Raw genomic sequence first — 26941 nt, 5'->3', positions numbered from 1 at the left:
GCTTTTTGATCTCTTATTCCTTATGATAGCCAAGTACCGAGATAAGATCTCTTCCAGTAACCTGGATTTGCTCATTGTAGTTCAGGCCCAATGCCTCTGCCACTGGGTCTGTTCCATGGGATGGCAATATAGTTACATAAAGAGAAAGTGAAACTCTATTGTCTTGTTTTGCTTTTTAATGAGAATTTCTCTTTGCTTTTATTGGAAGAGGACAGTTTATCCTCTTAGAAATCTGATGTGATTAATTTGCTAGTGATGTCTCCCATACAGCAGAAATCCCCAGCAAAATAAACAGCAAGAGAACACATGGTAGTCAAGCATGTTTTTACTCAGCATGTTCTTTCTAATATCATAATTTTTTTCTTAAAATTTTACTTTGCTTTTCCTTTTAAAATCCTTTTTTAAATTTTTGTTCATCCTTTAAGTTGCATACTGATGAACAGCATCCCCATGCTTAAAAATAAACAAACAAACTGAACAAAGCATAAAAATACACTCCTGGGAGAACTTTAGTCTTAAGCTCATCATTTCATTTGATGTTGTTTAGTAATAAACCAACATAAAACATAATTCTACTTTATTAAGTTGATTTTACTGCTGAACATGTACTTCTGAGCTTTGTTACTTTATTATATGATTTTCATGTGTATTTGGCTAGTGACAATTTTCTTAAGATACCCCAAAATTTCATGTCCTATCTTCTGGGCGTGTGTAGATCTAGCACTTGACAATTGTATTTATTTCCACAAACTCTGCCAGCATCTAAAGAGAGGTTTGTGCCTTTTGCATTGTTGTTCCCCACACACTCTCCTTTTGCTTTATGGATACTTTATTTGTATCTCTCCAGCCAGCAGTGACCGTCTTGCCTTTTCCGCACCCCTCTCTAAGCTCCACGTGGATTTGTGTGTTATTCTTTTATACAAGGGTAAGAGAAGAGTCAAAGTTATGCAAATTACATATGAAAATATGTCTACAATAGTAATGTTGAGTCTTTATCCTATTTATTAGCTATTTATTCTTCTGGAGACAGAAGGTTGAGCCTAGTTTTTCATTTTAGCAGCTCTGGGAACCTCTGAAAATGACAGGGAAATAAACAGGTTGCAAAATTCAACAGATCAATGTGTGCTTGGTTGTGGAAACTGGTAACTCAGACAAACCTTATCTCCAGAACTGATCAGTGTTTTTTACCTGCTCTCTGAAGAACCTCACATTAGCATCTTTCATGCCATAATTGGCATTAATAATGTGTTGTGATAGAACTGAAATGCCTCACTAAGCTGCATGCTCTCTAAATTTTTAGTGAGTGTCCCGTCCCATTTGCTGCTGGAAACTCCTAATGGCTCCGTGGTGTCTGTGGGTCAGTCTGAAGGAGCTGCAGTCCTAACACAAGGTCACTGCAAGAGTCCTGTACCCATTCCTGTTCCATTAGTATTTCATGAGCAGGAAAGGAAAAAAAATGAAATGTGTTTCCCAGCTTATCAGAGCTGTGAAGGGAGTTGCTATTAATTACTGGAACAGAGTGATAATATTAATATCTTTGCCTGGCTGCTCCTGCATGTGCAGTATCCTATTAAATGGAGTAAGAAAGCGCTTGCTGTCTTTAAGGAGCACAGGCATGAATTCGTTCCACTTTTTCTGGGCTTTGTAAGTCTGTTGTGTAGCTGGAATTTAATATAAAAAAGTAAAGGAATTTCTAGTGAAATAAAAATATGCCTTCAGAGGCAACAAAACCCCCAAAATTAGGTGCACAAGTTCGAACTATGAGAAGGGTGCTTCTGAAGGGTGATTAAAAAGGTCTTCATGCTGAGTGAGAAGGCAGCCAGAGCTGAGGGTCACACTGGGTCACTTCATAGGGCTCATGTGTGTAAATGAGTGCCACGGGTGAACTGCTCAGAACTTGCCTTTTAATTGTTTGGAAGAAGAAATGATGCTGTAGGGGATGCTCTCTTCAGACCCCTCAATGAAAGCAGCGCCTGAGCCAGAGCTGGATGACAGAATCCACACCAGGCTCTGGGTGAGGCTGTCTGCCTGCTCTGCTGTCCTTCAGGAGGCTGCCCTGACTGGTGCATGAATGGCCTCCTCATGGCAATATTCCCTTTTCCCCTAAAGCTGGTGTCCTTCTAGAATTAGTTCCTTTTGCAGTCAACTGTGCAGTCCCCAGAAAAAGAATTGACCCACATCTCTGCTGCAGTTGGTAATTTTGAGACTCTTATCATTCTTCACAGTGGCCACAGCCAGCCAAGTTCCAAACTACAGAGCTGCAGCACAAAAGGTCAACATCGCCTTTCTCTCCTCACACCATGTGGGTGTTGTGACCATGATTTAAGACACTTTCAGTCCTTGGCAGAGGTGATAGTTGTATTCAAAGTGCACCCAGCAGAGTTTGATGACTCTAGGGCTGCTCTCCGCCCTTCTAAAATCACACTCAGCTCTGTCTTGGGTGCTCACTTATGAATCCAGCTCACAGTGGTCTACTGATGAGGTTCTAAATTGTCCTTGGCATGGCTGAACTTTCTCCTCTGAGTTGAATTTGGCCAGAGGTGTAAAAAAAATTGCTATAGTGTTCCAGCCTTCTGTATTATTGTGTACAAGCCTCATTCTGTCTTGACTGCTGATAGCAAGGAATGCCTTTTTCTAATTTGTTATCATTATGGCTTATTAAGATGGTTTATTAATTCAATTGTAGCCATGTACTAAGGGAGACTAGTCTCATAATACATTTAAATTGCAAAAGCAAATAGTATTAAATTATTAGGAAGTGAATAATCTGTAAGAGTATACAAAGCATTACAAAAATGAAGACTTTTAGAATGTTAAATCAAGGTATGAGCAAAAGAATTTGAAATTTTATTTTGAAACCTACCCTTTAGACAACTTAGACAATGAAAAATTATCATTCAGCCAGGGAGAGTTTAAATAGCAAAGAAAACTGAGATAAGATTTACCAGGCAATTGATGGTCATGGCCTGATGCCACATGGTCCTGACAGAATGCACAATTAACCTTTTTGTTTTAGTATGTCTGCTTCAAATACCTGCAAGGTTATAATATTACCCTGGGAAAACAAAGTTAAGTGACCTACAGCTAAGTAATGACATGAATAGTAACAGGAGATGATGGGTGCAGGGAGGAGATAAGTATTCCTGCTCACCCCCTGACCCTCATTAACTATGTATGTTACAGCATTCTTGGGGCAGGTACTTGGTCAGCATCTCCTTATTGTCTCACAGTTTGTTACTGGGGGTAACGTTAGAGCTTCACAAAAACCTTACTTGGGTGCACTTAGCCATCAAACAAAATTAAAGCTGTTGTGTTTCTACTTGGCAGTGTGTTGCTTTCTGAAAGTATTACAGAATTTTCATGGGTAGCAGCGATGCAGATCTGGGAACATTTTTTGAACTTGTGATCTGCTGCTGTTCCTCATAACTCTCCATGGCATTGGTGAAGATGCAATGTCTGAATTTCTGCCCATGAATAGTGGAGAAATTGCTGTAACTATGTTGCCTTACTAAAATACCTTTTTTAAAAATTTTTTTAAGTTGAAAGACATAATCTCATATCACTTTCCTCTTCTTTTAAGTAGAAGTCATTGCTGGTGTAAGATATTTACCTTGGTAGTGAGGTTAGATCGCTTGAAGCATCAGCCTCAGCCTGTGTCCCACTGAACTCAGTCAGACCCCCACAGTTTCCTCACCTGCTCTCAGTGTCTTTTCCATGGAAAAGACTTTTCCATGGAAAAAGGAGTGGCAGGGCAGCCACTCTTGTGGAAACCAAATGCCTCCCTGACACTTTAGCAGGAAATGGCAAAAATAGAATGTCAGTAATGGCTCTCAGCCAATGACTCAACTAATAGAAAGTGAAAATTGAGGATAGGAAAATGAGCAGAGAATTTCCAGACAAGAGCTGGCCAAATTCAGATCTAGGGGCTGGGTTATGCAGCATGTGGGTATTGATGATTTGGAGGAGCTGATGACCAACTAAGAGTGAAGTATCCTGGGACTGTTTTGTCTTACTGCTATGTGAATATTAGTCTGAAAAGAAAAGAACTGGGGTTTTTTGGATTTTTTAAAGTGAAATTTCCTTATAGCTGAAGAGATGAATAATTTTTTGGGAAGTGTCTGTTGCACCTAATTTAAGGAAGCACAACACATGGACAGTGTTGTTGGTGATGCTTCTCTGAGGAGAATTCACATTAAAAAGTTGGTGTTACTAACACTGTGTTTTAAATAAGGATTAAAAACAAGGTTTCCAGATGTTGTTGATTTCTTTTTCAATTGTTTCCTTGGACTGGAAGAGCTCTGTGCTGGCTGCCACTGAACCCCAGGATTTAGCTGTGCCTGACTTCACTGATGTGCTTTTCTACAGTGGGCTCCTGCTCGTGCCTCAGGTCTCATTACAATTGCTGTCATTGAACCAGCAGATTTAATATGCTAATGATTGTGATGTTCCAGAGATATCCCTAGTAGTGGAAAAATAAGCATATTTTGCCTCTTCAGGTACCAAGATTAAGTGAAAAAAAATCTATATAAGCGCTGAAAATTTTCCCTTAATCACATTAAGGTGTCACAAACACTTGCTGTGTATTCTGTAGCAGTTTGTTCTTGTGTTACAAGAATTACCAAAAGAGAGAAACAGAATGTTATAGTTAGGGAGGGGAAGACATGGAAGGGGAGAAGAGGAAAATATAACAAACATGCATGAAGAATTTTGTTGTGAACAGCATTTGACTGTATTCTTGTGTAGGGTAAAATAGAAAGACATTGCTGTTTAATGTGCTGCAGATAGGCAGTATACCAAAGTCAACCTGTTGATATCGAGGTCAAAACATCTTTTTCTTCTTTATTGCAGTAATCTCCTTCTTGTAGCAATCCAGAGAACTTAAAGTTCATTTTCTTTGAGGAAAACAGTGGGGATAGCATCCCCACAAGGTAATGTCCTATTCTGAATGACAAGGAGGAAGCAGGAAAGGAAACAAATTTCCAGCAGTGTTTTTCTCTTGCTTGAAAGATCAGATCTTCCTGACATACAGCTGCAGACCAGTTTTATTCACAGTTCTGCAGTGTCTTGAATTGGCTGTAATAACTGATTATTCTGAACCCTTGGAGTGGATGGGCAGCCTTTGTGATGCCTCATCATAAATGTTGACTTACAGGTCCCATTTGAAAACAAACTGCTGAGCCATCTTAATGCGGCTGTCCTGCACTGTGCCCACGTTCCAAATAATTGAATTAAATTGAATATGAGTCCTATGTAATTACAAGAGAATTTATTTGATTATGTTCCCCACAAGGAAGGTAGATACAAAAGGTTTCAGTAATTTCAAAGCTCCTTGCAGTTTGTAGTTGTTAGGGCTCTGTTAATTGTGAGTTTTGGAAAATTAATGATATTAGAAGTGTTTATGCCATCTTTTATCATAGTTCTTGGCAATAGCCACTTAATTCCAGATCCTGTTTCTTCTTTTCTGAGGGTGTTTGTCTACAGTGGGCCTGGGGAATGTTGTGTAGCAACCTGTGACTGCAGACTGGGGATGGACCAAAATCAGGCAGTTCTTTCCTCTTCCATTTGAGATCCTAAACATTTTTAGTTTTTTTTTTCTTACTGTTCAGTATATCAGCATTTGCTTATAAAAGTGAAAGCTGAACAGAGAAGAAAAGGAGTCACCCTCCTAGTGACCAATTTTTGTATAGGCCATCACTTCTGCAGGGCTCCTGTATGGGTAATACCTGCAGATTTCTGTTCAAAATGGAACACGTGAAACAAAACAAGTCAAAGGTTAAAGAAGGCGCTCAATATAAAAAGTTGTAAATTACTGTTAAACTTGTGTGAATTGTTGATTAAATCGGTGTGAATGTGTAAACTTTGAAAATTTGTACTCTACCAATAGTTGAACTGGACCCATAATAACACAGTGTTCAACAAAGTGATAATCAAAATAAAGCTTTAGGATAATGCAGAATAGGCCATCAGAGCATTTCCTGGAGAATGTTACTGAAGTCTATGAATAGATTTTTAATAAGTCTTCCTAAGTAACATATGTGTGCATTATCTGGTTCTAAAGTTAGAAAAACATGGCATTAAGATCCCCAATCTTGCTTTTATAGTGGTGAATATGCTGTTAGGAACTTAGATAAAAAGTGCAGCAATAAGTTCTTGTAAAAGTGATGCGAATTCTGAGATACCATTTTCTTAACTGTTGAAATAGAAGCAGCCAAAATATTTAAGGAAAACTGTCCAGCAGAATTTTTGAAATTATATTCACGGGAATTCCTTCTTTCTTCTTTTTTCCTTTAACTGTATATTAAGTTCACATAAAAATTTGGGATTGCTGTGGATTTGAGTGAATGAAATCTGCCTATCATGTCTGTGGCAGCATGAGCACTGGACATAATCTGGCACAGAACTGAGCTTCTGCAGAGGTTTATAAATAAGGCACCAAGGAGGAAGCCCTGGAGCCACACTGGTTATGTGCACATGTAGTGGAGTAATAAAATTCAGTCAAAATGACAATGTGACTTGATAGTAGCATAAGTGAAAAGATTCTTCTTTAGAATAACAAAATAAAATGAAAGCACAACCCACCATCTCTTAACTCTGCTCAAATGCCACCAAACTGGACCCATTCAATCATCCAGCTCTAGCTTTGAACATTTTCCCATTAAATAAAGTTGAGGATGTGATCTGAGCTTTTCTAAGATTTGTGTTCTTGGAGGTAGCCTGAATTAAGCAATTACATTAAAAACCATAATGAGTGGTTTTCTCTGTCTGTTATTCTTGTTGCATGATGAAATACAAAGACCTGAATGCAGACATCCTCACCAAAAAAATTAAAAGAAAAAATTAAATCTATTTAGTGAAATTAAATTGATTTTCTTTTTAAGTATTTTTTTTTTCTGAATGAATTTATCTGTCACTTTTGATATATGCCATGGATGATGGAATTATTTTACACTGGCACAGAAAGGCATGTCATCTTATACTGCTGAGCACAGGTACCTGCTGAAAAACAAAAAGTGACAGAAATGGACATTCCTGGGTGAATTCCTACTTATTCACATTACTAGGTCACCCAAAAAGTCTGTATACAAACAGGATTGGAAGTTCTGTTGAAAGTCTTGGCTCAGAGGAGGATTTCATGCTTCTTTGGAGGATGGAACAGTTTCAGCAGCAGCTGAAAGAAGCATTTGCTTCTGATGCTACAGTGTTTTGAGAAGTCCATGCAAGAGTGATTTGCTCTATTTTTTTGTTTATTTTTTTAATAGGCAGTTTAAATTCCCTGGCCATTGCAGTTCTGGTTGTGATTCACTGTGCTGCCCAGATGTCAAATTTATCTTGCAGAAGTGAAGCACTACTGACCTTGTGTTTGTAGTTCATAAAACTTTAGCTATCAATCGTTTATATATTTGGCATTTTATCTCCATTTTATGCAATGTGTGGGCAGAAATATATAAATTTTATATGAGATGACATTCATTAGTATATATACTTGAGAGTTTTAATAAAGCATGAGTGTTGTAATTCAGTGTAATCTGTGCAGTCTGCATGGCTTGAAAACCTCAAGCAAAATTTTTCATCCCAAAGTAAACATTAGTAAAAAAATAGACATCGATAAATTTTTCCCATGGTATTTTAAAAATAATTAACAGTTGGAACTGGCTGTCCTCTAGCAAAGTTTAAGTTCAACTTCAATAACTTGAATAGATTGCAATTTTAAGAATATTTTTCTTTAAAATCAGACTTGCACATTTATAATACTTCCACATTTATGTATTACTAGACATTCATATAGAATGAGCAATAATATTTTTTTAAACAGATTTTATATATGATTTCCTATATGTCTGTTTAGACTGTGAAGGTAACCTGGTTCATTTCTACTGCCAAATAAAATATCTGTATGATTGTTAAAAAGTGAATTTTTTTTTGCTTATGTAAAATGCAAGCATTTTAAACCCAATATAATATTACATCATAAAATAGTGAGTATCTTAGATCCACACTTATTATAAATTTTCCAAGCTCAGTTCAGAAGCAGATGATGATAATTTTTTTCTCCCAAACAATCATAGTTGGTGGTTCTGTATTAATTTTTTGGAGAATAATTGTATTTTAAATATTAGGATTACAAAGCAAAGTTTAAACCAAACCAGGGAGTTGTGTCTAAATAAAGCACTCATATGTAAAACAATTGATTTACATTATTGAAGAAAGTAGGAGGCTGAGTATACTTGGTGTGGTTTGGTAACAAAAGACTGAACTGGGATGCTGGGTTTTGTTCTGACTAAATTATTAAGTTATTAACCCATCCAGGTATTGCTTTCACTGAAATCAAAAAGGAAGTTTGAACCCTTCTGGCTGACTGACTCTGGGCAAGTTATCCACTTTTCCTGTGCCTTTTATTTTTACCAAAAATAACAAAGTTTTAGAACAAAATACAGAATGTAGGAAGTGCCAAATGATTTTGGATGGTTTTTTGGGTTTTTTTTTGGTTGTCCAACATTAAGCCTTTAATACTGTCAGGTATTTCACAGAATACAGGAAAACGGGATTTTTATATTCACAGTTGAAAACTGTTGTTTATTAAAGGCATGTTTGTGCTGGAGGTACATCTCTCTTCAGATTACTGTTAATACACAATCTCTTAGGTCTATTAACCATTTTTCAGGCCTTAATGCCAGCATTTAAATTCCTCCAGTTTGTATGTGTTTTGATAATGTTTGTAAGCAGGTGCTTGGAACAACTCTCTTGACAACAGCAGCTTCTAATAAATAATAAATAATACTCCATAGTAAAATGAGTTGATTGCTTGTGTTTTAAACTAACAATAGCTTTTTTCTCTTGCTTTAATTTTTCATCAGTGAGAGACTGAAAGACTTGTTCCCAAATGAATTAAAAATCCAGAAGGTTTCCACTTCTTCAAAGAGTTGTGGATATAATCTATTAAAAGCAAGAGGTATTTGCTCAAATTCTAGATGATTTGCCTTTAACAAACAATGTTAGGAGTCAAACAGTGTAAGTGATCACCCCAGCAGTTGAGGATTTGTCTCTCCTCCTCCCATAAGACTGTTTCTCATTTGGAGATGCATCAGTGTAAATATCAAAACAAAAAAAGCCTGTGTGAAGAAGAACATGGCCTTTATTGTAAAATGAGTTACCATATTCCTTCAGCAGTTCCAAATATTGTTGGTTTTATAGTTTTTGCATTTCCAAAGAGCAAGTTTGTTTTTTAACAGGTTTAATTTGTACCATTTGCAGCCAAGCAATTTCTCAGAATTTGTTATGTGTTTAGTGGCTTCAGCAGTGAATTAGGGTTTGAGATTATGAAGATTAAGGAAATCTATTACACTTTATTGTAGTGTTCTGAAATTACTTTGAAGTAAATCATTAGCAAGGAGCTTAACAAAGGTATAAAAATACGTGTCTAGCACTGTGCTAATAAAAAGATTGCCTGCATCCTTATTTTATAAGAATCTTGAAATAAAAATGCTGCTTAGAACACACTAATACAGACAAATATGAACAGACAAAATAGACAAATATGGATAATTTAAAAGTTTCTATTATAGCAGTTATTTTAAAAATAAAGTGAACATGGGTGATTTAAAGTAATTCAGTTTCATTTTAGTTTAATTTTACACTCAGTGTCAGCAATTGATGTTCTGCAAGATGACATTGCTTGCATTTGTGTCAGGCGGGATTGTCTCTGCTGTGAAGGCAGATTGTCCCACCCTACAGCCACTGCTCTGGATGTGGCTTTTTGCAGGGATGGGATTTCTGCCTGCTTGCTTTATTCTTCCCTTTGCCTCCTTTTGGCTGACATCTCTCTGAAGCCACATAGGCTGGCTAGATCTGAGTTTCCCTGGGTGCAGCCCCCCTAGGGAGGTCTGACCCATCCTGGGTTCTGTTCCCTGAGCCTACCCTACCCTCTCTGCCCACTTTGGCCTCTCCAGGTCACATCTATCATAAAAATCTCTTTTTCCTTGTAACTACAGAACTTTGAAACCTGAGCGAATTATTATAATCGTGTCATAAAAGAGAGCTTAAGTTAGCAGAGCAAGCAGGAGTCTGAGATGTCTCCCATGCCCACAGCTTGGATTGTTTTTGGGTAATTGCCTGAGAGTCCAGCTTTTCCACCTGCCCAGGTATTGGATTTGCAGGGAAGCCCTGATGAAGGCAGGAACGATGCATCTGACTCCATGTTCTCAGAAGGCTAATTTATTACTTTATAATACTATATTACATTAAAGAATACTATACTAAAGAATACAGAAAGGATATTTCCTGAGTGCTAAAAAGATAATAATGAAAACTCGTGACTCTTTCCAGAGTCTGACACAGCTTGGCACTAATTGGCCAATGAGTCAAAACAACTCACAGCAGAATCCAATAGAACAATCACCTGTGGGTAAACAATCTCCAAACACATTTCAAAGGAGCAAAACACACGAGAAGCAAATGAGATAAGAATTGCTTTCCTTTTCTCTGAGGCTCCTCAGCTTCCCAGGAGAACAATCCTGGGTGAAGGGATTTTTTTCAGAGAATGTGAATGCCACACCCAGCTATGGCTATAAAAGGACCTGACAAACCTTCTTCTCCCACTATAACAACTCTCCTGTCATGCACAAGAGGTCCTGCCCTCTGTAGCATTTTTGCTCATGATGAAGGTAAATGGTCCTTGCTTTCTGGAGAATAAATAGAATATTTCAAGTTTTAGCACTATGAGGTGCTGCTGCTCAGTGCTTGACATTCATTCCCAACATGTCCAGCCCAGCCTCTCTTTCCTGTATCACTGTGACTTTTTTTGTTGTTATTGCCCTTTTCCTCTCCTGGACATAGATATCTAAATTGGTTTGCTAAAAATCAGTCTCCAGCATGGTAATAATGTGCTATAAGATAATGATAGTTTTCTTTCAACTTTTTATAATATTTAATTAAGGATTCAAAGGGATCTTTTTCTTTATGTTGATTCTTGTTTAGAGGGAAAAGAAGTCCCTCAGGAGAACCACTAAATAATTTCTGAGCAAGGCAGGCTTGTGGGGCTTTGTTTCCAGCAGATCAGCTAAAACACAGCCTGGCTGTTCACTTAAGTCACAAAGGCTCTGACTCTATGGAATGAACTCTTGAGTTCAGTGGAATGACTTGTGCTCAAAGTTAGGCAATTTTGCAATAATTCATGCTGCTACAGTTTGAAACTGGTAGACACAGTAGTTTCTAGAGTCATCTAATTTTTCTGAATTCCTCTGACAGAAACTCAGAACCTTGCAAAATGCTGAACCTCGTGTTTTACAGACATTTCTTGAGGTTTTCATATTAGACTGCCATATCTGGTATCAGTTCTTGTATATCCAGGAAAAAGTGTGCTAATCTAGTTCTTAACATAAGAATTTTATTTGCTGAGCCAGATTTTGAGGTATCTTAACATAAATGTGTTTATTCCTGTGGTGATCTTACATTTTTGAGGTAGCACAAATTTCAAGGATAAGATAACAGTTTGCAGTAAACTTGTGATGTTAATATTGAATCTAGTATTAATTTCTGGAGCTAGAAATATGTGTTAAATATGCTCTGTTTGCTGTTCCTTGGTTAAACCTTTGCCTCGTGGATGTATCAGCCTTTTCTCTGCAGCAGAGCTGTTCCACTTGGCACGTGTTCCAAGGGCTGAGGATCTGTCCCTTGGAATGGAAGCCCCTGAAACTTTCTGTGGTTTTTATTCCAAGGGATGATGGAATATGATCTGCTGTTTGGGTGCATGAAAGTTGATTAAAGTTGTGTGTTCATGGATCTGTTCTGAATGCTGCTTGTGAAAGGTGAAAGCACAGAAATGAAGCTCATGTCTTTATAGAGCTGGATGGCAAAGATTTGCATTTCTCAAAGCTTTCAAGTTGTGTCAGACCTGATCATGGAAACAGCCTTCCTCTTGAAGGGAGAGAAGGGAGTTCATATTGAGGCTTTTTTCTGATGAATCTTTGATTAGTGCTTCACTGGTATTTATAATCATCATAAGGCTGTTATGAAATAGAAACTGTTAACTCAAGTTTCAGAGGGAAAATCTGAAACAAAGCCACAGAGGTATCCTATGACAGTGGGAAGTCTTGAAAAGAGGCTTCTTGAAGCATAGGCTGATGTGTTAACTGCTGGATCTTCCTTTCTGAAGCAAATGAGGTTTGAGTTGATTTTGTTCTCTGCTTTAGATATTATGAAAAAAAGGAATCCTAAATAGTTATGCTAAATATTTTTACAGTGGAAAAAAAATCCCTATAGGAAACATTAATGAGCTTTGCAATAAATACTGCTTTTACAAATGACCTAACCTTTGCTTCATTATAGTCATGTCCTAGGAGAAGTAAACAGGGTAATGTTCAACTAGTGCATTATTTAGAGATTTTTGGCGTACATTTTGAAAGCCTCATACTGTGCTGTGCCCACAGGATTCCCATTAAACACAATGGGAGCCGTGTGGCTAAAATCCTGCAGAGCTGTTTGAAAATGGATCCCGTGCTGTGCTGAAGATAAATGATTAAAGAATGAGTGCTTGAGAGTGGAGGAGGGAGTGATGTTGTGATTCTCCACTTAGGGCTGTAGTTGGGCTGAAAATCTTTCTCTAAGCTCTTCTTAAATGATCTCCTGTTTCTCAAAAGAAATACCAATACAGTACAAATGGTTAAACATTTGCGCCTTAGAGATGTCTGTCTAGACATCTTTTCACTAATCTTGTCTGTACATTTAACTTTTTTGTTATACTTTTCTTTTTCTGCCTTCTTCCGTCTTGCTTAAATTTTTCATGTCTTTTTTTTTGTCTTCAAAGTTCTTTTATGCTATGTTGTCTTTATTTCTGAACCTCATGTCTTGTATTGTTCTTTTCCTCTCAATTCTCTCCTTTCTTTCTTCAAATGGGAGCAGGCAGTTGTGGAAGCCCATCCATGCAGCAAATATTTCTGTGCATTTCAGTGCAAATCCTACATACAGAAACGTTTCCCTGCATTTACCCTGTTTGTCTCCAGGATAATCCAATTTAAAGAGAAGAGTTTCAATAGGTCAAATTTGGCATTTTGAAGCTGTGTACTCCTTTTGTTACATCATACAATGGATGGTGGCTGTGACAGAATACTGTGTTTGGAAAGATGGTAGAGTGCTTTATGGAAACTAACTTGGAGGCATAAAACTGTCCCTGCCTTTTTTGTTTGTTTGTTTTAATACAGCTGTTCCTTTTTTTCTCTTGCATTTCATTTGTATCTTGATATTATTCTTTTTTCCTTCTTATTTTGTTTTTGACAGGCTTGCACACATACAGAAGGGGAGAACATGAAAAGTTATTAATGACAAAATACTTGTCCTTGATTTTTTGTGAGCACCTCACAATTAGTTTCGTGCAGCTCTTGTTTGCTGGTGTCAAAGCTGATGGTGCTGTTTATGACACTGCTGCAGCACTTTTCTGTGTGCACTGTCATGTATTTTTATTGCCTCATTATCAGCTGCTTGGTTGTAGAAAAGCTGCCAATATAATTTTAGAGAGGCTACCACTACCTAATGACACAGGTAATTAAGCCCTTGGAGACCATTATTCTGACCATCTATTATTTGTTTAGGCTGGTTTGCTCTGCTGCTGTGGTTTGGGAATCTAAAGCCACAAGGCTTTCATTCTGACATGACCTGCTCTTGTGGGTGTTCTCCAACCACCTGAAAATTACACTGCAAGAGCAATTATTTGTACATCTGAGGTTTCTTTAATAGCAGATCTATATTGCTGCTTAGTGCATCTGTCCTACAGGAGAATCAACTCCCTTTGAGCCGGGCACCAGTGTAATAGGAATCTGTATGGCAGGAAACCTACCTGGAAGCAGGCATCCCTTATGCTCAGCAGAAGATACTTGGCATTCACTGTCCTGGCAGTCACTTTGGATCTACTTTGAGGCAAAGCATGTTGGAAGCATTTTATTTATATATTTTTCATTCCATAACTTGGTAATTTGGAGAGTGTAATGTGGAGGGTTTGTTGTGTGAGCTGATCCCAGTCACACTGAGGGGACAACAGAGCATCAGCTGCTCCTGATCACAGCTGGTCAGCCCAGAACAGCCTCATTCCCTCTGTTTGCAATATAACTGAAGGTCCAAAGCAAGCTCTCTGCTGAGGAGAAGAAAGGAAAGAGAAATTTTAGATACACTGCAGCAGCATATTATCTCCCTTGGAATTAAAATATCATATGTATGTATCATGTTTGTAATGCAAACATCACTTGGAGTATTCCTACACATTTCATCATCTTTTCGTAAATCTTTAATTTAGACGTTTTCAGGAAATTACAGCTGATGAGAAAATCTCTATTTTTTACTTTCTTTATTGTAGTCTTTTTGAGCTGAAATTTGGAAAGGCTGAAGTAAAAATATTGAAAAGAATTTATATTTATTAAGACTGCCTATTGTCTCTTTAAAAGTACTTTTAAGCAAATCTCATGGCTGAGAACCAGAGCATTGTTTCTTAATATTTTGTGAACATCAGAGGTGACCCATTTTGGGGGAATCTAAGCTCAAGGTGGGAAGCTTCCTCTCATAGCTGAGTCTTGTGTAGTTACATGTGCAGGAGTTTGGGCCTTTGCAGTTGGCTGTACAATGTCAGAAAACTGAACTGTCTAGAACTAGAACTGTCATGAAAATTTGATTTTTGATGTGAAATTTAGGTTATTGAATGAAACTAGGAATGGTTTCTTGAATTTATCTTTTTTTTTCTTTAGAGTCCCATTGACTCCCTTTGATAGTTAGTTCTTCAGAGTCCTTAAATTCACAAATAGCATTGTGACATAATGAGGGAATTTTTGAGCTGTGTGAGGACGGTGTTGGTACCACCTTGAAGCTGTGACTCAGAATTGAACAAGAACTTTTTAATTTGAATGGCTGTACAATTCTGTAAGTAGCTTAAAACAGTAGTGGTTGGTCTGAATCAGGGTCCTGGTATGCAAAATGAAATATGAGAATTTGCAGGAACTGGTAGATATATCCTTCCATCCAGCTAAACATTTGCAAATATGGAAAAACAAATATTTGTTTAGAATGTAGAAAAACAATAAAAAAGTAAACCCCCACCATTATTTGAAATTGGAAATATTTGCAGTGTATTTGTATAGTTGCCTGTAATTTTTTTCTGAAGCTTTTAGTTGTGACTATTTCTGGTGCCTCCAGCATGAATATAGTTGGAACTTATGAACATATGTTTAAGATGACACAATAATTAACTTTCTGTGTGTGCCTGGTTCTATCCACTTACAGTTAATGAAAATATCTTCTGTCCTAAAGTCCCAAATATGTTACTGGGGACCTGTAGGAGGGACAGTCCTTCCAGTTGAAAATTCCTTTCAATTGCTGGTGAGCAGTTTTTCTGCAAGGCTTAGTCTTGGGTTGGATTTTGTTCCTCCATGCCTGTAACTCCAAAATGATACACAGAGCTGGTGATGGAAGACACCCATGCAGCCCATATGGCATTTGTCTACCTGTCAACACAGAAATAAACATTACCACTGATTTCTATTGCTGTTCAGAAGCTTTTTGCTGTAGATAGAAGTTTGATGAGTGAAATCCATATGATTGAGAGAGACAATGGAAACACTTCCAACATTTCCTGGCTCAGATGGCGGTTAGAGCAGTTTCAGAGAAATGTCATTCGTGATAACAGAACTCAGACTTGTGTGGGAGCAGTGATGTGCCAACGCTGAGGTCTTTCAAAATCCTACCCTTATGTGGTGCTCAAAATCACCTACTTATCTAGTGCTCAAAACATTCCTGTTATTTTAAGGATACCTTGAAAATTTCCACTGGGATCAATGGCCAGTGGTTCAACACAGTAAAAGTTGTTCTCACTTTTTCCGTTCTGTGCAATTTGGAGTGTTGGCATGGTCCAGGGAGAGAGAACCTGACTGGGTTGTCTCAATTGAGTAAAGGATTCTCTGATTGAGTAGGGGATCCTCCTCTGCTCGTGTGACTGGAGCTCAAGGCCTGTTTCACCCAGCAGGCCTGTGCAGGCATTGCCTTCATCATGCACAAGGTACTTGTGATGCTCCTCATCCTCAGAGTGCCCTTTGGGCAACAGGTCAGCTATGCTTGCAGTGTGTTTTGGAAAGAGAGATTTGTGTGAATATGTGAAAACTGTATGGCTTGTGCAGTTTGGAAGTGCCACAGGGCTGTGGTGGGAAAGGGTGGAGATGGTGCTGCAGGAGAAGGATTTGCCTGGGTATTTCTGGATTGATAAGCACCTGTGCTGATGAACAGAAAGAATAAATATAAATTATACATTACATGTGCATCTTTCTGCTGTTGTTATGAAGGATGTTATTACTTTATTTTCCAACTGAAATATTAAATGGGGATATTGAGTATTCTGCTTTGCCCAGCTCGCTGCTATCAGGCTTGTACCAGTGCTGGATCCTAAGCAGAGCTGAAAACCCCTTGGGGTTTAAAGCCCCAGCATTTCCCATCTGTCAGTTCTCTTTTTAAGTTCATTACATACCCATTTGAACTTCTCTCTCTCTCTCAAATCCATTTCCAATATCTAAATTCTTTATAGAAATTTGTGTTTGTCTCCTAGGCCCCAGCCCTTGAAGCCATGGGCTCGCAGCTGGCAGGAGGGCACAGGGGACAGCAGAGCTGGGGACACCATGGGGGTGGCTCATCCTGGAGACCACCATGGGGGTGGCTCATCCTGGGGACCACCATGGCTCACACATGGGGCTCTCAGTGGGGCTGCAGGACGCTGCACAGTCTGGAGAGGAGCCTGCAGGGCTGAGAAGAGCAGGCAGCCATGTCTGCGCTTAATGGGAATCCCTGTGGCGACCGAGCACACAGCCACTAATTTAATTGAAACCAGGTAGAAGAAAAGACATTCCTGCAAGGATGCAGTGAACAGGAACTGCTGGTGATGAGCTTTTTTTCCTTCTGTTACATCTTGTAAAGCCACTTTGATATTTTTCCTGTTTAACCTGATCCATTGCAAAGCTTTGAATGGAGTGGTGAGGGAAGTGAGATGCAGGTAAGTCCAATCCTGAAGTTCAAAATTACTGCCAAGTAGGGAAACAGATTTGTCTGGGATCTGAGAGAAGCTCTCTGTTTGGTTGGATTATGAGATTGGAGAGGGAGCTGGGAAGCTTGGACAGAGTTCTATGACAATGCCAGACAGAATGCAGTCTCCAAAGAGACAACCAAAGTCCAGCTGGTGAAAATACCAGCTGGTTTACAGGTGAACAGGAGCTAAAAGAGCTGAGAAACCACACAGGAACCTGTTCCTTTGTCTGTGATGAGGTGGCTGAGACAGCTCAAGGAGCTAAAACCCAGAGCACATCTCCAGGAAAGCTATAACTAAAAAGAGAAGTTGGGAGACTTAAATAGGAGAGAGACAGGAAGCTTCATTCTTTCACATATAAGAGCTGGAAAAAAATATCCTCCTGAGGATTTTAACTACACTGAAGTAACAGGCTGAAGATAGAGAAAGATCTGTTATTGGTATTTTTCTCTAAGACTAAAAAATTATCCTGCACCTTGCATGAAATGAGAAAGAAAAAACTGAAATATAAAGCTCAACAGCTGCAGTGGGATTTTGTAGAAACCTTTGGATACATCTTTGTAAGACTAAATCTGAATCAAGCTGAAGGAATTCTTGTGACATACATTTGAAATAACCACCAAGCTTGAGGATGATGAGGAGGGAAGGTGATAGCACCTAGCAAAAGGCAGCTGCCAGCCTGTGGAAATCTGGAAGGAAATAGGTCAGGGGGGAAGGGGTTGAATCTGTCATCAACCTTCTATTGCTGAACAGCTCTGTGCTGCCTGTCCCTTGGAGGGAGAGCTGAGTGTGGGACATGGCTGAGCAGAGTGTGGGCTGGGGGAGTGTTTATTTATGGCAGAGGCACAAAGCAGGATTTCTGACCATGGCATTGCTGTGGGATGGCACAAAGTATGTGCCTGCCTGTGCAAGTGATGGTCCTGAGAAAAGTGGTAGGGGATTTAGGAGCTGAATTGCCCTGTACTGATGCATCAACCTCAGCAGGGTCTGCCCAGCCTGGCCTGGCTGATGCTGTGCTCTGGCTCTTGCAGGACCAGGCAGGAGAGGGAGGCAGCAGAGCTGTCAGAAACACGGCATTGAGAAGCATTAAAAGCAAGTCTCCAGCAAAAATACAAAGGAAGCTTCCTGCTGCATGAGATCTGTGCTCTGTGGGCTGCTCCCTGGGCAGGGAATGATATTTCCTCCGTTCCATAGGTTTCTGTCTTCTCCTTGCCCAGAAACACACTCAGAAAAAAAAAAAAAAAAAACAAACCAAAATAAATTACTGTCCATTGCAATTGGGTTAATTTCCTGATATTCCCTCAACAGCACAGGACAAATTGCATATTTTAAGTGTGGGAGTGGTTTTGCGTCAGGAAGAATAGCAGCAAGAACCTGTGGATCGTAAATTCAAATCCTCAGCTCTTGACATGATGTGTAATTAATTTAGTCAATGAATCAATTGTGGCTTAAAACTGTTTGTATTTCTCATCCTGTTACTCCACCTGGCAGGCTGGTTAAGAGTCTCACTTTTTAAATTATTAAAAACATCCTAATTCCAGCCTAAATGTATTTCTAACCATGAAATACAACTTGTTTTTCAATCATCTGCCTTAGGTTGATGTAGTTTTCTATCACATTTTACCTTTTTCCCACTGATTCTCTTGTATAAGTCATACCTGGCTGCTTAAACCCGCTATCTCTTAAGTTTAGCAAGTTGTTTCGTCTCTTCTTGTGGCACACACTGTCATTTCAAAAGCTTCAGAGCAATCCCTTTTGTGGAATCCTCTCTGGATAAGCCACTCCTGAACACTTGTGGTTGTAATTGTAAATATCTTCCACATGGAATCTTGACAGTGCTTTCCACAGCAGCATTAATATTTTATGTTACTTAAATTCTTATAGTCCAAGAACAGATTCTGGTTTCTGAATGCCTCATTTTTTCTTCTGTTTTGTGCTTTGAGACATTTATCCTTAGGTTAGCACTGGTGGGGATCTGTTTCCCTACACTGAAATGGCATTTTGTCAGGAAACTTAAGGAGCTTGTGTTGAACATGGTTTTCATTTACTTTCCCCCTAAAAAAACCCCATAGATTTATTAAAAAATAGAAGTTGAAAGGAACACTTGAGTTTTAAGAAAATGACAATTCAAAGGACAGATGTAACAGAAAATTTAATGGCACCGTGCAAGATGCTTCAGATGAATAGAACAGTAAATAAAGTACAAAAGAAAGGGGAAAATAAATGTTCTTAAATAGTGCTTGAAGAATGTATACTCAGAAGTGATGAGCTTTAGAGGCTGATTTTTCAGATTTTAACAGCTTGCTAGTTACATAAGATACAGAGAATCCTTGGCAAAGCAGTCCAGCAAGAAGGCAGAATACCCATGTGGGGATAACTATCCTGAAAATAATCTGGAAGTGCTGGATGTTGGATTGGGTCCAGCTGAGATATCAGAATCAAAACCAAGAGCAGATAACCTTTTGTGGTTACCAGAAGGAGAAAAAATATAGGTCAGTGTGTAGAAATAGCCTTTCATAAAGCTCATAATTTTTCTGCTTCACTTCCAAAATTTTCATACCCTTTGGTGGCCTTGTTCAGGGAGCAAAACATGGGATCCCAAGCTGAATTTATAGAGGCTCCATTATTTTTGCATTCTGTAAATAGGATTTGCAGTCAATTGCTGTGTCAAGTGTTGTCACTGAGGAGAGTTTTATAGATCATAAGGTAACAATAGCTTTTCAATTAAGGTGCCATTAATTCATGCATCAAAAACTCTCATTCATAAGAAATGAGTCTTGATTATTCTCCTGTACCATATTTGGTCCTAGAAATGGACAATTGGGATGTGAGTGAAGAAGCAGCAGCTCACAAACTGCAGGAGCACTGGCCATCAGAGCTTTGCAGTGAATTTGACTGCAAGCATAATTCACCTCCTTGTTTTCCCCTAGATTTTTCTTCTTTTTCAGCTATGCCATGGCTACCCAAAACTTGTAATATCCTCCCAGGGCTGGTTTGATGGTGATGTGACCACATAGTCTGTAATGTCTGTGATTCAACTTAATAGCTGTCAGCTCTTACAGACTTTTATAGTAGCTGCAAACAGCAAAACCACAGAAGTTTCAATTGCCTCTAACTGAGCTCTTGGTCATGTTGCAAAAATTACCCTATTGCTAAGAAATCTGAGTGCTGATGGGAGGTGTTTCTGATTGCCACAAGAAGCTGAGTGCTCCCCTGCCCCTGTAAAGCTGTTCAACAAGGCAGGCCTGTGGTCTAAAATAGATTACCTGAGTTTGACTGAAGATTAAAGGACCTATTGAATTAGGAATTCATAATTTTCCTGAGCTGGTTTAAGTGATCATAGTAATATGCAACTAGACTTTATTTTCATTAATACTCTTAGTTCTAAATTGAAAAACCACGATTTAATGCTGGTTGAATCTATTCTTTCTCCCATTTTTGTTTGTTTATTAATTTGGAAGAATGTTGTGGAGGACTAGCAGTGGAATTGCATTTGCATAGAAAAACACAATAATTAAGAATGCTATTACGCCATTAATTTAAAAATGAAATGGTGGGCATGTTAGGAAATTAAATCTTTCTGTGAGGACTGCACAGGAATTTATGGTGTGAACCAAAATGATTTGTTCTTTCATGTAAAAGGCATCTGATTAAGGTCAGCCTGTGAGCAGAAATGGTTCCAATCTGCAACTGAAAAACTGCACCACTGTCTGCACTAGAGATTAGAGCTGGCTTGATTTTATGCACATTTGGTCAACAGATGGTCAAACTATTCTGTGGGCATTCTGGCAGTGTAGAAGTCTGCACATCAATGACAAAAAAACATCACAGGAATAAGTAGAATGTCAGTGTTCATCTGAGTGGAATGAGCACCCAGTGTCAGCTTCTTGAAAAGTAGTGTAGTGGGCTGACTTGGAAGGAGAAAACCTGGAATAACATCACATTGTTGCTTAATTAGCCAATGCCATTCATTGTGATAAGACTGAAAGAACAGAAAGGCCATGAGGCTCATATAAAAGATAATGCTGTTGGCCTTTGGCCAGAGCAGTTAGCTAATATTTTCTGTCTCGTTGGATTGTTACCTTAGAAATAAACAAATATAAAAAAGATACCCTGTGAATAATTCTTCTGCTCAATTTCATTTGGAAAGAATACTACACAAAAAAGTCATGTTTCTCTAAACACATTAGAAATAAATAACAGTAGGCAGTTGCTGGTCTGATATGCCCAGGAATGCTGGCACCTTCTTCAAGGTCACTGTTTTAATATACAGTGTATCTGGCAGTATGAGCTAAGGTATTTCTCTCTCCTGCCTTTGCATCACCCTTATGCCTGTGCCACAGCAGTTTTCCCTTCTCCAGCCCCTATTCCATCTGGGCTGTTTTTCCAACTGTCTCAGGGGACTGAGACTGCTTGAAAGGAAAAGAGCAGAAAATCTGAAAGGGAGAGAGAAAAACTGTTGCAACACAGCTGAAGGAGAGGCTGTGCTGGGGTGAGAATCTGTGTGGGGAGTGGGGAGAAATGTGAGGATCTTTGGCTGGAACTTTCACCATTTTTAGTTGTGAAATCCAGTGGTTTTGCTGTTGTGTCCATCACTGCTCCTCTGGTGTTTTGATCCTTTTCCTCCTCTTACCCACAGCTGAAACCAGCCTTACTCCCAGCCCTGCTGTTTGTGATCAGCCTTGTGACATCTCCTAAACCCATGGGATTTAATTTCTGACCCACCTTGAGTGGGGCAGTGTTTCATTGGTGGCTTCACTTTTTCCCATTGTGGGAAGGAGCAGAACTCCTTTTTCTGAGCAGGCTCCATTCAGCAGGGTTGGTGTTACCATCAGTTTAACATTCCTGATGAATGTGTGTAGATCAAAGATGGCTTTTGATGGTGCCTATTAACAACTTTTAAAGTGGAAGTGCAAACCTGTCTCCTTGAGTAGAAGGAGCTGGAGTTGGTTGCACTGTCCTGAGGTGGTGGTACCAGACTGGAGCTTTTGGCACCTGTTTGAAAGGGCAGAGAGGGTGAAGGTGTTCAGCTGCTGTGCCCCCATGAACCAAGGCCATGGGCACAGTGTCCCCATAGCACAGATGCCATGGACAGCCTGTCTGAGCTGCACAGACCCCGCTGTTGGCTCAGTGCACACAGCTCTGTGTGAGGGGTTTTTAACCTGTCTGCTCCTAAAAGGCAATAATCTCATCGTGGTGTTGTTTGCACTGTTAACAAGGTGATGTCTTTTGCACACATTTGGTTTTAGTTTAGTGACACAGCTTGGGTAGGGTTTAAACAATACAACTAATTACTGTGCATATTCAAAAGATAAAAGAGTGCCCTTAATGTGTTATTCATAACATGGAGCATGAGAACATTATGAGGCTAGAATTGTCTTTAAATATTAATTTCATGGTAGCCATGGATGCATTAGGGTCTTGTAAAGAGCAAAAACACTGAATGCAGCTCTTAAAATTTTTCCATGCAGCTGACTTTTATAAATATTTTTATTCTCTAGAATGGAGGAGACAGTGAGAAATCTGCTGCAGAGCCAAGGATCTCCAGGCCAGCATGGAGAAGGAACTGTCAATATCATGAAGGTATATCAGGTACTAGTGACTTATTACCTGTTTTCTCATGATAGAAAAGTTCTTAAAAACAAAAATCCCACTGCTGAAACAAATATCTGGCATTGTGTCCTCTCTTTGTTTATTAATTATGAATACTTGTAAGTGGTAGCTGGTTCAACCTACATTTTCCCAGGTGTTCTCTCAGCAGAGTTGAATGTTTTTCACTTTTATTGTCCTTGTGTTATCTGCTGTTGCTGCTCCTCATAGTGCACAGAGGACAAAGAAAGTTTTGAAGCCTTTATTAAAGCAATTAATATTTTAAGTCTTATGTTCCAGCATCTCTAGTAAACATAGGTGTTTTTGACAACTTGACCTTCAGATTGTGATGGATAATTTTGCCACTCATGTTCTTATTGGGTGTGGGGATCCCTATCAAGCTCCCCAGTTTCATATCCCTGCTTGTGGCAGGTGCAGTTTGTCACCCTCACCAGGGGTAGAGGGTCTCAGGACAGAGTTTAGGAGAGAAAGATTTCAGAGGTTTTTCTGAGGGAGCCAGGTCTCTTTATAAGACAGAAGAATTTTACATTTCCCTAGCAGACTGTTGCATTCAACCTAAGATGGTGGCAAACCTTTTAATTTAAGAGTCTGGAAACAGGCATGAGATACTTCTCAGTTAATCAAATATCAGGCGCATGAATTCTTAAAAATATCACTTAATGAAGTCAGTTCTGAGCTGTATCTTTTTAAACAGAATAAGCATTCTTATAAAATACTGAAATAATATATTAAAGTCTATACCAGGTAGTGATCCATCAGATAAAACACTTTTCAAAATTTTGAGTTATATTAGTTCATTCTTACAGCTGATGGGTCAAAAATACAGCAGTATAGCTAAACAAAAATGTATATTAAAGAGTATTTATCACTGTAATTACATTTTCATTTTAAGCTTGGGTTGAAGAGAAAGGAATCTTTTAGTTTAACCTTCAATATAATCAAATTTTCTTGTTAAAATGATAGCCTGTAAAATTTAATTTCAGGACAAATTAAATTTTTTTGTTGAGGTTTTAATAGAACATAGTTCTTTTAGAAACTGTTGACAAAGGCATCTCTATTTTATGCACTATCTTTTTGGGGTGCAAAATTGAGACTCGGTTCCCTTCTCTTATTTCTGTATGGGTTTAAATTCATACATCCTGCTCATTCCTGTCACCACACAGGGGTTGTTCTGAAGTGGGCTTGGTGTCAAGCTTGATGTCAGTATCTCCTCAAGGTGGATTACTTGTCTGCCCCTGTCTATTCACAGCAGACATCTGGGATGATTTTATTATCTGCTTTTCTCTGTGCTGTCTTACTGTGGAAACCCCAGTAAGGTGGTAGCACAATTAGGCTTCAGCTTCTTTGGGTTTTGTTTTTGAACTCTCAAGAAAAAAAAGGAAAAAAATACTGCAGTTTTGTGTCATAGAACTGAGGGTTTGGGGGTTCTTTATTTTTCTTTTGCACAAAAAGCTGGAAAAGAATTAGCTATGTGTTCTTTGAAATTGGAGATTTTGTGTGCTGCTTTCCCAGGGGGGAGGTAAGCCAGTCATTCAAATTTTGGTGCTTGTATATTTCTGTGTAGTTTTTTTCACTATCTTTATTTAGTTCTTAATTTCTTAATTTTTTGTAAAAAAAAAAAAAAAAAAAAAGAGAGAATTTGAGTGTGATCTTGAGTTTTCTTCTCCTTCTGGGCCTCACTGATATAGATATTCATTGTCCCCAGCCCGGCAGGAGAGAGGACACTGTGGTGTGCTTTGTGTAAAATCATCTGGGTTTATTTTCTGATCAGCAAAAGAACAAGGCCGTTGTGCCCAGATGCAAGAACAGTTCTTCATTTTCCTTCAGCTCTAGCAAATGGACCCCTTCTGTTCCTTTCTTTCAGGACCCAAGGTTTAGTTTGAATTTGATGGGTGGTACTCTGGGCAAATTCCTCCAACTGGAGCTTTGCTTTGTTTCAGAGTGAAGCTGTTTCTGTCCCAGGGCCTTAAAACACCCATATTCCTGTGTCTCTGGGGCTAATTTAGTGCCTAACAGCTTCCTTCCCTTCCTGTCTCTTCTTGTTCCTGGGAACATTTTCACTCATTATATCTCTCAGCTTTTTTTTTAGCCATTTTCATTCCTGGAGTATTGCCGGTATGCAATCTTCTTTGCTTAGGAATTTCCTCTCCTAGTCCATGACTCAGAAGCAATGGGTCTTCCTCTCCTGGAGGAGTAGCTAGGCTGCTGCATCATACACCAGTCTGTGGCTGGTAAAACAGGTCAGAAACACTGAACATTTTTGTGTTGTGAGCATTGTGGCATTTTTCTTTTCTGGATGTCTTTTTGAGTCATCCATCCTCAGATCCCTTTTGTTCACTTTTATGGAAAATATGAACAAATGGCTTTTTTTTCAAGGAATTTCAAGGAATGGCTGCATTGCCATGGCCTGGGATAGGGGTCAGAGATGGGGTCACTGGGTGTGTGTTTGTTACAGTCACACAGTGAAAGCTGGGCAGTGACCACAGGCCACAGACTCACCTCATACCTGAAAGGCTCCTCAAAACAGGCACTTGGCAAAGATTCTCTGGTCTGAAATGTTTACAAAGCATTTTAACATTAAGAAATATATTAATGAAGCTTTCTGTGATTTGTTAATATGTTACTGACACATGCTGTGTGGAAATTATGGACACATGTACCATTTAAACAGATGATGGATCTTAAATAAGTGCTGTGTCCAAATTCAGCAAGATACATCAATATTGCAACCAAGACATTTCATTTGTATTCCTCCAAATGGACTCAGGCAGTTTTTTGATATATTTATGAGCATAATTCACAAATAGGAATAGAACCTGAAATGTAAAACCCAGGTAATGTTCCTTAAAAACACTAAATGTAAAACCCAGGCAATGTTCCTTAAAAGCACTGATGTATTCAGGTTTTTGGGAACATGATAACTGTATTATCAACCTGTATTTGTGAAGGAAATTTAAATGAAATTGTTATGTTATATTCATATGCATACAGAAACCTTATTGCATGTATAACTACTAACATTGTTCTGAAAGCCATCCTCGACAATCAGTTGCCTTATGGAACATATCCTGAACCTCACATTTTCTCTGTGATTAATGTGATATCATCAAAACGGTATGATCAGTTGGTTCAGTAGAGTAAGAGATTTTAGTGCAGATTCAAAACTCTGTGTTTCATAACAGATGGGGATAAATCAGGTGATTTCCAGTGTGACTTACCAACATATGTCCCATATTCTTTGACACAGTGGTGACTTAGTGAAGTTTGTTGAAGTAAATATCTGAATATCATAAAAGATAACTGCACAATAAATGCTTTTGATCTGTTGAACATTGTCTATATAGTTTTTTAACAAATATAATTATTGTTTTGAGATGTATGAAATTGAGTAATTATTATAATACCAGTATGCCTGACTCCAGAATAAGTATTCTTGCTAACGAACTTTAAATGTTGCATAGTGATAATGTTAGAATAATAACAATAAGAAGGTGAAGCCTAAAGCATGCAGTGTTATTGCAATATTTTGTTAGGTCTTGCCAGTATTTTTACTTAAAGCAAAATTTTCCAACTCTTTCCATAGAGCTAGATGCCCTATGGGATTTTAATTTGCTGGACTTACAGATGAGTTATGTGATTTCTTTTGGGTAAATGAATTAAGAAGCAGAATTGTAAATAAAATTCTCCTTTTTTATAATTTTGCATAATAATAAAGGGAAAAATTATAATGAATGCTTGCATAAATGTAGACAAGAGTGCATGTTATTTGAATAGCCTTAACCACCATATTTTTATTTTAAATTTTATTTGACTAAAAGACTCTACTATGCATTAGCTTTATGGTGTTTCCAAGAGACATTGACCACCTAAAAATAAGATCCTGAAGGGCCAAACCAAGAGCTCATGTACTCCCCAGAAATAATTGTGTGCAGTACTTGAACCCCAGACTTTAAACCAAGCACCCCACAGACTTTCCTCCCTGAGTTTGCCCTTGAGATTTGGATATCAAAAAACTTTCCTGTTTGATCACGATGCTGGATACTCTTAGTAGAGTCTTACCTAATTACAGATCACTTAAAGACTTGAAGGGGTTTTTAACTCATTTTGACTTTATGTCTGTGTACAGTGATTGAAGTAGATGAGGAAGAGTATTTGTTGTAAGTTCACAATTTAATATCATTCTGAAATTGCCCACATGAGCACTAAAGCTCAGGACAGACCTGGTACAGTCACATTGGGGAGGTAAAAATATTCACAAGTCATACAGGCACACTTCAAGTGGCATTGTTG

The 26941-nt window shown here is 38.5% G+C and overlaps 1 protein-coding gene across 1 annotated transcript in view; it reads left to right on the top strand.

Moving 5' to 3' along the window:
- NCKAP5 (NCK associated protein 5) overlaps window positions 1-26941 on the top strand; it is a 369194-nt gene that overhangs the window by 215709 nt on the left and 126544 nt on the right. The window contains exon 6 of the mRNA XM_054278273.1: window positions 22543-22633. Coding sequence (XP_054134248.1) covers window positions 22543-22633 — 91 coding nt within the window. The remainder of the gene's footprint in view (window positions 1-22542; window positions 22634-26941) is intronic.

The sequence above is a fragment of the Melozone crissalis genome, unplaced genomic scaffold (genome assembly GCF_028551555.1).
Source record: "Melozone crissalis strain CALT ecotype California unplaced genomic scaffold, PUWL_Pcris_2 ptg000023l_1, whole genome shotgun sequence".
Lineage (NCBI taxonomy): Eukaryota > Metazoa > Chordata > Aves > Passeriformes > Passerellidae > Melozone > Melozone crissalis.
This window is presented reverse-complemented; position numbering and strand designations above follow the sequence as displayed.